The sequence below is a fragment of the Blennius ocellaris genome (assembly GCF_963422515.1).
Source record: "Blennius ocellaris genome assembly, chromosome: 2".
In the NCBI taxonomy this organism is placed as follows: domain Eukaryota; kingdom Metazoa; phylum Chordata; class Actinopteri; order Blenniiformes; family Blenniidae; genus Blennius; species Blennius ocellaris.
In genome coordinates this window covers 11,572,625-11,583,961 of record NC_137651.1, presented here as the reverse complement: position 1 = coordinate 11,583,961, position 11,337 = coordinate 11,572,625, and the positions used below count along the sequence as shown (strand labels likewise).

The window sequence follows — 11,337 nt, the reverse complement described above, 5'->3', positions numbered from 1 at the left end:
TCTTCGAGATGATTTTTGGCAGTCTGGTAGTTTTTTTTCCCTTCTCATTTGACTATTCTGTGTCCCTTTGTGTGTTTTATCTTCAGAGTTGTTTGCTTTATTGTGTTATTGTAGTTACATCCATCAAAACAGAACCTGTACCTTTTTAGTGATTTAGCTTCTATATGAGGACTTTTTAATCATTGTGTGATAGTTTTGCGTCTTTTGATGATCACTTTAGTCAGTTTTCTGCTGGTTTTATATTTTATCGCGTCAGTTAACATTGTTTTTATACCAATTTTCCCCATTTTTAAGGACTGTTGGCGTCTCTGTACAGAGGGATGCGTTATGACGTGTCCTGGCCTGCAGCGCCCCCTGATGGCCGACCACACTCCCTGCAGGCGTCAGGAAGAACGAGACGTGTCCCACTACCACCCAGCTGAGCTCACTCAAATTAGCTGAAGCCAAGAGATGGAAGCGGACAGCACCGGTGGAAACATGGGGGATAACGACGTGGAAATGACCGAAAATCCATTTGAACCGTATATTGAATCCCTTCGCCAGCAGCTGGAGGAGCAGGACCCCGTGTTTCTGATCGCGGTCATCGTAGCTTTGGCAGTGGTCGTCATCACCTGCGGTAAGTAGTTAGCTCGTTAGCATTAGCTTACCAGGCCGAGCGTTGCCATTTATTTCAAAATTACCGGGCTTTGGAAAACATTTCTATTCCACTGGGCGTTTTTTTTTTTTTATTCACATGTATTCATCAAATGTTGGTGTATTTAAGGACATGTGTTTTAATGTCTTCAGCGTGAGAGCTAACGGGCTATGCTAAAGCTAACAGCTGTCAGTTACAGCAGCTCGCAGTCATTCAAACTTCATCCATAGCTTCTGTTTCACAACATCCAGGAAGCTTTCTGCTCTCTCTTTGCAGTGTTTCTGAAGTACTTTCTCACCAGTAAAACCGTCCGGAGTGCCGTGCTGCTGGTGGGACTGTGTGACTCGGGGAAAACCCTCCTCTTTAGCCGGGTGCGTTACAGAAGAGAGTCGCGGGGCCGCCGCGGCCACGTTATGGGTCTCCTGGTCCTCAGGGAAGCTGATGCCATGAACCTTTCGTTGGAATAAACTGTAATTTTTGTTTCTTTTTAGCTGCTGTGTGGAAAATACAAACGGACACAGACGTCCATCACTGATAGCAGTGCTCCATACAAAACAAAAAATGACAGGGTAAGTTCATCACTGCAGATCCTGCAGTTTCTTATATATTTGTATATTATTGAAGGTGAATGTTTAAGTTCGATTTTGGAGGTGATCCCGTCAAGTCTGTGCAGAAAGATGGATTCAAGAAAACCAAGTAAGTGCTGAAATGATTTAAAGTTGAATATTGAGCAATTTGTATTGCCGAAAATACCTGCTGAGTAAAATCACACTGAAACATATGGGGTGATGTACACCAGCTGACTATTGGCGGAGGCTGGGTACAATTTGGACAGGACACCGGTCTTTTAACAAACTTGGAACCTGGGGATGATACAGAAATGTTATAACAGCTGAGGTTAAGATATAGATCTTGGAGAACTCGGAGAGAACAGTGACACAAAAGATTCACTGTCTCAATTCTGCGGAGCCGATCTTCGAAGGCTGTATTTATTAATAGCGCTAAAAACACGATTGTGTTTTTAAGGACAGGGTTGAAGGCCTTCGGACTGACTTGACTGCTAACAGTGTTTCAAAGTGGAGCAGTTTGTCGTTCCTGTGATAGACTCGGTCAACGTTTCTAGACGTGGAGACGTGAAGTCAGAACAGGTGGGATGAGGTCTGGAAGTTGGCGTGACACTTTTATCAAGGTTAATCACAGGGTCGATGCAGACCCTGACACACACACACACACATTCTGTTTGAGGAAACTGGAATGTATGGAAAACAATCCAGGAAGCACAGTGAAATCAGTCGTAATGGGTTCAACAATCCAATCTCTACACATGTATTATTTTTATTTATTATTATACTATTAGTTAAAGGAGCTCGGCTGTGTTGAACAGGAATACACACTTGTTTATGGATTCCGTTGCCGTCGGCCAGCTTTCACCTCTCCTGATTCAGCTTGTCTCTATTTTATTTTGACTGCGTTAAAGGTTTTTACTTTAATGTACGGTGGTCCTGGTGTTTTCAGGGCAGCACCTGGACTCTGATCGACCTGCCAGGACACGACAGTCTCAGACCTCAGTACCTGGAGAAGTTCAAGTCTGCAGCCAGGTGAGAGCAGAAAACACCCTCATGAAAAACCCTCATCATACTTTACGAACAAAGTTCATCATTTAATCTCGATTGCTTCCCTGTGTGTTTTATGTCCTTGCCACGCCTTCGTCCACTTTGGTTCCCTCCTCTCGCTCATCACGTCCAGGGCCATCGTGTTTGTCGTGGACAGCGCGATCTTCCAGAAAGAAGTGAGAGATGTGGCGGAGTTTCTGTACGTGTTGTTGACGGACTCGGTCGTCTCCAGAAACCTCCCGGACCTCCTTGTGGCCTGCAACAAACAAGGTTCCGCTACAGCTTTCCTCTGGAAATGGCCCAGTTACTCCACACCTGAACTTTTGGCAGACTTACTCACCAGTCTCTTCATTTCTCAGACATCACCATGGCAAAATCTGCAAAACTGATTCAACAGCAGCTGGAAAAGGAGCTGTAAGTATCCACACTGTTCACAAAGAAATGTTTATTGAATTGATACCAATGAATGATCTCAGGTCATGTTCATTTGTATATTCCCAAAGCATCTTTTAGTCCTCATTTAACCCCCACCTCTGCTACGTCCGCTACACATTTTGTGATTTTGTCCGTCAAGGCAAAGGATAAGCCATAATAAATTCTTAGGCTCTAAATCAGCTGCCAACACCGTCAAAAACTAACTAACCAACCAATAGAAATGCAACATGAAATGTCACTTGGTCTAAACCTAAATAGATGCTTTGTGGCTATAATGGGAAAAATCTGTCCCAAAAAATGAACTTTTGAGGATTTGTCTCCAAACGCATAGAATGTTCATGTTTAGCTTTTATCTTTTATTCTGCTATGACTTCCGACTCACGTACATCGTAGGCTGCGATTCAGCTCGTGTTTCATTTGCATTGCATTGTGCAATCTGCACACGGCAGACTTCACGTCGTGCCCAATTTTTATTAGATTCATGCCCTATACTGTGGCAAGCTGTGAACTTATTAACTCGCGCAGTTGCAGCAGGCATTTACTCCCACTGGCAGTTGGTCATGAAGAGGTTTAGTAGTAAAAGTGAGAATCCTGTTGAAATCAGTTCTATTATTTAAACCACAAAAGCACTCACAGAGTTGTTAAACTCTTGGCTTTACTATTCTGTTTATGCTTCTTGGACCGTGTGCAGACGAAGCCAGGTTGAATTCGTTCTCTTGCTTTCCTCCCAGGAACACCTTGAGAGTGACTCGCTCTGCGGCGCTGAGCTCCCAGGACGGCTCTGTGGGCGGCGCCGTCTACCTGGGGAAAAGAGGCAGAGACTTTGAGTTTAGCCAGCTGCCCATGAAGGTGGAGTTTCTGGAGTGCAGTGCCCGCGGCAGCAAAGGGGAAGAGGGGGACGCGCACATCGAGAATCTGGAGAAGAGCCTGGCCAAACTGTGAAAACCAAGCGCAGCTTGCCTCAAAAGGCTCCAGTCAGACCACCTCACCATCCACACCTCAGTGGTGGAGGTCTTGAAGAAAAGGAAACAAAAAAAAAACCTTATAGTGGGGGCATCTGGGAAACATCAGCCTCACTCCACACACACACACACACACACACACACACACCCCGCTGCACAATGGTAAAAGACATTCAATCAAACTCAATAGAAATGAGAACTGATGCAGCAGTTTATGGCTGAGAAATGATCTGGTTCATTAAGTTAAATCCAACTGTGACGATCAAAGTCTTTGTTTCATTTGTTGAGAAAGTTCACAGCTTTAAGACTTTTTGTGTAAAAGTTTAGCAAGTCAAGTTTTGATTGCTGGAATACAGGCCGTCAAAGGTTCTTTTAAGATTGCTGCCTTGTGAAGATAGAAAGGTGTGAATTGCTTTTTTTTTTCCCTTTCATTACCTTGGACCGTCTGCTGCTCTGTGCCTTTCCTCCGATCTTACAGAAGCGTTAAGCTTGTTTGCAGAAGGATGGTTGACCTGTTTGAAATTGCTATTTCTACATTGAATGTATGAATTTGTTGCGACTGTAAAAGATAAATTGTGTTTGTCTGGATTGTTCAAGAAACGTCCAATATAAAGTATTTTTTTGCTTGATATTAATGCAGACAGTTTCCGAGTGCTGGGCCCCAAACAGGATTTATCATGAACGTGCTCACAAATCTTTATTGTTCGTTCACACGACTGCACAAATTAGCTTTGCCTCGGTTTACAAGAAACAGCTTTACATTCAATTTAGAAAGAGCGACGTGGCTCCCCAGAGGACGAGCTCATGTGGCGGACCACAAAGCAGTTTTAGAGCTCAAGCTGAGTCGGATCACTGTTTTCTTACATTTTACAGTCGCTGCGCTTTGATTTCCTTCTGGCTCCGTTTAAATTGAGCTGTCTGTGTGTTTGAAGTCTAGAAAGATCGCAGCAGACTCGAGTTTGACCTTAAACAAAAAACCTCTTCTCTTAGATGTGGAAATGTTACCCCCCCCCCCCCCCCAAACAATATGAAGGATTCCAGTGTAATACTATAAAAGCATTTCAAAAGACGAGTCTCCTTGGACCACACATTTAAAAAAACAAAACAAAATGGAGCGACAGTTGGTAGAATACTGTAGTTTTACTCTTCATGTTCATGGATCAGGATTTAAGACACCAATCTAACATTTGATTCCCTGCATCTCTAGTGTCTCCTTGAAGGGGCTGAGAATCATTGCTGTGCAGTAAAAAACAAAAACAAAGGTTCATTTCACCAAAACAACTAAAATGGGGGAATATGAAAAAAAAAAAAATCTAATTTCATCTTTGGCAAGTCAAACGTTTTTTAATGTGACCGGAGAACCGGACGAGTGAAGAGTTCGGCTCTACAGCGGCGAGAGGGGATAGACCGTCAGGCTGGGACTCTGATCTGCCACAAGCACACTTGGTTCACCTTTCAGTACGGCGGGACAAAGCCAGTTCACCTTATCCCCGTGCCTAATGCTCAGTTTCGGCCCGGCTTTCTCCTCCGTCACCCTCTCTGCACCTCCCGCCGCTTCGTCGTCACCCTCCGCTTCTTCTTTCTCGGCTTCGGCACCCAGTCTTGTCTTTGCTTTGTCCCGAGAGTCTTCTTTTTTTCTTGCCTTGCTTTTACCCTTCCTGCGTTTGGGCACTGCGGCCTGACCTTTGCCCTCCGGCGCCACTACCGGGTGCCTACTGAGGTCCCACAGGGCCACCTGGCTGTCGTTTCCGCCGGTGACGAGCCAGTAGGGGTGGGACAGGAAGCTCACGAAGTGGGCCTGCGAGGCTCCCTGGCTGTGGGCCTTGACGGCCCCCTGCTGCTCCAGCTTCGACCCGCTGCCGATGCGCATGACGTGCACCCGGCCGTCCTCCGCCGCGCATCCCACAATGTTCCCGCAGCTGGCCACAGAAACGCAGTGGGCCAGCGGTGGGTTGAAAAGCTGACCGGGCCGCTGCTGGTGGTCGTCCTGTTCCTCCGCCACGTCTTGAAGGTTGAGCGTCCACAAGGGGCGGGTCTTCTGCAGCCCCCACAGCATCACCTGGAGCAACAAGGACACTTAACTTCAACTTTATTCATCCTCAGGCAATTTAGTTTCTACCATCTGTGCTGTAAAAATGAATAAAGACAACAAAATCCAAATGAGACAGCCTGTTGAAGACAACAGAGTATTGATGAAGCCAACACAGCAGCCATGCACAATGAAATTACATAAAGAGTGCCCAGGTTTCCAGAAATGTGTCATTGGCAACATTAACAAGCCTCGTGGTCGGAAAAAAAAAAGAATTCATCAGTCGTAATGTGATCAGCATCAGGATTATTGACCCGGAGAGGCAGATCAATAATCAGTAAAAGTTAATTCCTGGTCATATATTATAAAGCGCCTTCAAATTTCAGGGTCTTTTTAAAAATTGATAAGTGATGAGACAAAAACTATAATGGAACAACAGTAAGGAACGAACAGCCTTTTCAGGGAGCAATTAATGGATCGACATTTTGCACAATTTCCACAATAGCTGATATGAATGGAGCCATCAAAGTTGACTACTTACAAACTTCTGCGGCGACTGCGTGAATAAGCAAAATTATCCAAATAATCAGCAATATCTTACATATCCCTCTCTCACCTGCATGTCCAGTCCAGCAGAAACCAGGTTGTTGGGCCTGTGAGGCCGGAAAGCCACGGAAGAACAGATATTGGTGTGTCTGCGCAGACTCCTGCACACTTTGCCCGCCGGGAGCTCCAGCACCCGTACGGCCCCGGAGTCGTCGGCCACCGCCACGGCCGAACCCGTCTCGTTCAACGCCAGAGCATTGATCTCCTCCTCCCCGGCACCCCGGAACGTCTCCACCGGGTCCTTCAGGTTCCTGGGGTCGAGCACACTCACTGTGTCTCCGTGCGACGTGTACAGCAGAGTCGGGGCGGCCGGCGAGAACACAACACTCGTGAGATCTTCGTCACCCGGGAGAGTGAGGCGGCTGATGAGGTTTCCCTCTTGGCTCCACACGGCGACTTCTCCGCCCTCAGAGCCTGAAGCGAGGAGGCCATCGGGGCCTGAAGACGCTCCGACACACAGGACGGGGGTGGAGTGGCCGCCAGACCACTGCCTGGCCATACTGAGCCTGAGAAATGTAAGTTAACAATAAAATAATTTAGCACTCGTATCATTTCTGTTTTTCTATGGATTTATCGTCCAAAAATGTATTTATGACATGTTACTGTGACTTAACAAATCTACCCTACAGCTGTAGCAAAGATCCAAATAACCAGTCAAGTGGTAATACCTACACTGTTATAGCAAAGAATACAGCTGAAGGGTGGAGGGCAGAGGGAGGCTTTATTGTCATAGCAATAAAAATGAGCACAATAAAATCAAATTGGCACAAAACAAAATTAACAGAAGCCTCAACTGTCCCTTTAACCACACAAATGATCTGATAGATATTGTTGCTCTGGGGAAAGATTATGAGCAGCAACAGGGAGAAATCTCTTTTTTTGTTTTATATATTATTTGTTTCTTCAAATATTTCCCCCGATTTGTAAGAGCATTTTTCTGTGCCTGAATGCGTGTATTAACAGAGTCTCCATTCCATTTCCAGCAGTGCAATAGGAAATAGAAATGATTCATTATTACAAACAGATAAATAAACAATTTCTTCAGGGGAAAAATCATTCGCTTTACATATGAAATACAGAAATATATAAACGAATAAACCAATTATAAGGTCAGATGTTCCTCCTGTCCATTTTAACCAGAGGTCAGAATTGCCACCTTTAAAACTGGTCTAACTGGTTAAATCCACAGACTGACAATTTTAACAATATACTCTGAACTAAAAAGAATGGCAAGAACATAGTTTATGTATGCAAAATAAAGGATTTTGCGTAAATATTTTCAACATTTAAAACCACCAATCTAAAGTAAAAGTAGCTTTGAGAAGTTTTTAACATTGCCTTCAGTCTGCTGCAGATGTGCTAACCTGTTAGCCGTGATGCTAACATGACACTCTGTTTGACTGACGGTTTAACGACGACAACAAACACGCAGGTATTTACTTTCTGGACATACACGATTTAATATAATGCTCAATGACATAAGTATTAAGTCCTCAAATAGATATTTAGACTACCTTAGTGAGAGCAGATCAAACTTCAGCAGGATGCCATGCGGAACCGGGGCGCGTATTGATGACGTCGTATATTTTGGTTTCCCTGCATACTGTCTTACAGGCGTAAAGTGCGGCTTGTATTTACGACTCACTTCTGCAGAAAGTTTGAAAAAAATTAAGGACAGAAACATGATCGAAAATTTCAAAATAATTTGAAACATATAATGAATAAAACAGAATAAAAGTGTACATTTGGGAATGTCTGGGGACAACAAAGAAGGTTTTATCCTTTTATCCTAATTACCGGAGATGTCTGTATGGTTCCGAAAATACATAAAGTCAATCTCCTGAGCGACAGGATGTCAATGCAAAAACCCGTAGAATTGACCTTTATGGAGCAGTTTGTTTAAAAAAAAATGTTTTTTTTAAAAAAAGCCCTTTGTAACGCATAAGCCTTATACCCAGGGGTCTCAAACTCAATTTACCTGGGGGCCGCTGAAGGCAGAGTCTGTACAAAAACACATCCCTTTACTGGGCTTTGAGGTCAGAGTTGCATTGCAGGTCAATCAGCTCCAGTTGAAGCACAGCAGGGGCATCTTGCACATCAAAGATGAAGGGGTGTGTAATAATTTGAAAAGTGACTTTGGTCTTGATGTCTGCAAATCTGTGATCAAATTCCTTCTGTAGCTTCAAAATTGCATCAACATATTTCTCCCCACTGAATGGTGTGCCTGCATCCATAAGTGCCTTGCATGATGGGAAATGGCACAGATTTGTCTGAGAGAGCTGGGCTTTCCATTATGTTCACTGGCAATCAGGGCTGATCTAAAGTGATCCAGTGCAGCTATGCTATAAACTCTGCAGGGATCATAGTAAAAATGTGCTTAATGGAGTGGCCAGTAATCTTCAACTCATGTATTACTTTCTTAAAATAAAGTTTTTATTCTCTTGTTGTTGAGAACACACAAAGCAATTACAAACTAATGAGTTCTGAATGACCAAGCTTTTTTTTTGCTGGAAGAATTGAATAAATAGGAGTTGAACTTCAGTTACGGAGACTATTGCATCCCTTCTGTTTTCACCTGACTGTTAGATATATTGCACATTGACAGTAATGTGTAATCCCAGTAATAAGCAGATCACAGGATGGGTGTTAACCCGCTGTGAAGGTTACGTTTCATAGATATTGCTGTCTGGAAGTCAAACTTCAGAAATTAATTTCACTGTTTGAGCTTGTAAATTTATTTTATTGGAGCCGTTGTAAGTAACATTTCCAAATAGTTTTTTTTAGAAAACGTTTGATAAAAAAAATAAATGCAAAAAAGAACAAAACAAACACAAACAAAGAGGCAAGACAAACTGAGACAAGCCTTTTTTGTTTTGTTATATATCATTTAAATCGGAAGTCATGTATCTAAAATACAGTATCATTAAATATTGCTTTTTGAAATGTTTTAGTTAATATTATACGAGTTTCAAACTAACTGACAAAACAACAACCTTTTTCATTGATATTGTAATTATTTGAGATGCACTTGTATTCTGCAGGAGAATAAAAGGTCCGAGGACACAGAGGAGCTACATCATCAGATCATTGTTCCGCCAGCCTTCATCACCACAATGATGGCCCTGCGCTGATTCATCCAAAGCTGCAGATCTGATGAGTGTGGGCCATTTCTGGGTCAGTGAACAGCATGCCACACCGCAGCCCTGAATAGGGCGCAGAGCAGAGAGGCCACAGTTTTCAAACCCTGCCCCGGAAAAGACCCACAAATCGACTGCACACCCTCAACACTCCACCACCCTTCACTCAAGTTCTGAGACTTTATATCTTCACAAAGCAGCAGCACTTCTCACGGAGCACTGTGTATGTAAGTACTCTGCAGCCATTTATTATTTTCTTCTCAGGAGCTGTGGATCAGGAGCAATTTGTTCTTCATATTGCTGGTATAGTCCACAACTCCTGGGCAAGCAGATGAGTTTGTGCGAGTAAATGTGGTGCTGAGGTCAGTAGGCTGCTTCTCAGCTTGTGGTCAATTCACTCATAGACTCTTTTACTGTCTGTTCGTCAACTCCTCCTAAGAAAATAGATCCTTTTTAGTCTTCAGGTCAAGTTTAGTTCTGTTGGAGCATCTGAGCCTTGACGTAAGTGATATTTCTATAGTATCACATTTATGTTGAACTGTTTGTTCTGAAATTAAATGTATGTAGGAATGTATTGATTTTGTATATTCCAGTGTCATTCTTATCAACCCAGCAAACTTCATTCATGTCGAACTTGTCAAGCAGTTTATACAGTTGAACGTTTAACTTAACAGGCAGGCATTTGGCAAAGTGGTAATGCTACAAAAATAGGATGAAAAACTAAGTATAAGAACACATTTTCTTGATTTATAGGGGAGGTTGTTCCTTATTGAATGTATTTACAGTGATGTGACGGCTGAGAAGACAAACAGAATTCACATTAGTCACAGATGAACAGTTCTCTCATTAACACTGGACTTCAGCCAGAGACTCATAAACAGCCTCTGACATGCGGCATCTCTTTATATGAAGGTAATTCAGCTGAACAAAGCCGGAAAAGATTCAGTCGCAGATGTTACACTGTGTATTTCTATGTACTATGATGCACTAACGTATAGGTTTCTGTTAAATATTCATATAAGCCTGATGACTGTAAATCAGCATGTTGTACTTTAACACTTTTACTTGTCAAACATTTTGATGACTGTTGGATTGTCTTAAATGACATGTTGTTTTATATTTATATAGCTGCTTGTCAGTTAACTAAAATACAATACAAAAGTTAATTGTTCTCACAACTTCCACAACTTATTTGAGATAGTTTTTTATAATACCATATGAACTGAAATATTTCCAAACTTTTCAGTTACATTCTGAACCCTGAATCACCATGTTTGGTAACTTCTGAATTGTCTTCCTCTTTCTTTAAACTAATAAGTGTACATTTATGAGATTCATATAAAGGATGATAAAAAAAATTTAAGCTGAAAAATGACAAAAGCACTTTTCCTTCCAGTCAGCTGACCAGAATGATGCATTTAACTGAACTATGGAAACCGTGTTTAAGCATTTTACACAAACACACTATATACTATAATAGGACAGTATACTCAATAGTACAGCAGCAGTCAATATTTTACAGAGACCAAATTTATTCAACTGAGAGACTCAAAATTTGTCAATTATGTTTGATTCTGGGCAGTATAATACTTTTCAAAATAAGTGACATGTGCAAGTTGAAAATAAAGGTGTTTAACACTGACTTTAATGGATATAACACCCAGCACAATTAAATAACATGGTGTGCAATTGTAATTCAATGAATGCCTTATGAATACCTTTTAAATGAAAATAATCAAAAATGCATAAATCTGGAAATATTAAAATATTGCACAAGATAAGATCCCCCCCCCCCCCCCCCAATTATGATCACATTTTTAAATTATTCTTTTTAAGCAATTCTGCCAAATTTAAGTGGATTTGTTGTGAGTTTAGCAAAATATTGTAAGTGTCAAATGCATCTGTGATAACAGTAACATTG

The 11,337-nt window shown here is 42.2% G+C and overlaps 2 protein-coding genes across 2 annotated transcripts; one reads left to right on the top strand and one right to left on the bottom strand.

The window, feature by feature from the left end:
* Positions 1 to 404: 404 nt before the first annotated feature.
* Positions 405 to 4,243, top strand: srprb (SRP receptor subunit beta). Its single transcript, XM_080514243.1, has 7 exons — positions 405 to 616; positions 911 to 1,005; positions 1,126 to 1,203; positions 2,150 to 2,232; positions 2,381 to 2,517; positions 2,607 to 2,661; positions 3,414 to 4,243. The coding sequence occupies exons 1-7, from the start codon at positions 451 to 453 to the stop codon at positions 3,622 to 3,624; spliced, it is 825 nt and encodes a 274-aa protein (XP_080370369.1). The 5' UTR covers positions 405 to 450; the 3' UTR covers positions 3,625 to 4,243.
* A 601-nt stretch (positions 4,244 to 4,844) lies between these two features.
* wdr53 (WD repeat domain 53) lies at positions 4,845 to 7,833 on the bottom strand. Its single transcript, XM_080502878.1, has 3 exons — positions 7,794 to 7,833; positions 6,290 to 6,785; positions 4,845 to 5,703 (listed from the first exon to the last, which is right to left on the bottom strand). The coding sequence occupies exons 2-3, from the start codon at positions 6,776 to 6,778 to the stop codon at positions 5,029 to 5,031; spliced, it is 1,164 nt and encodes a 387-aa protein (XP_080359004.1). The 5' UTR covers positions 6,779 to 6,785; positions 7,794 to 7,833; the 3' UTR covers positions 4,845 to 5,028.
* Positions 7,834 to 11,337: the final 3,504 nt, after the last annotated feature.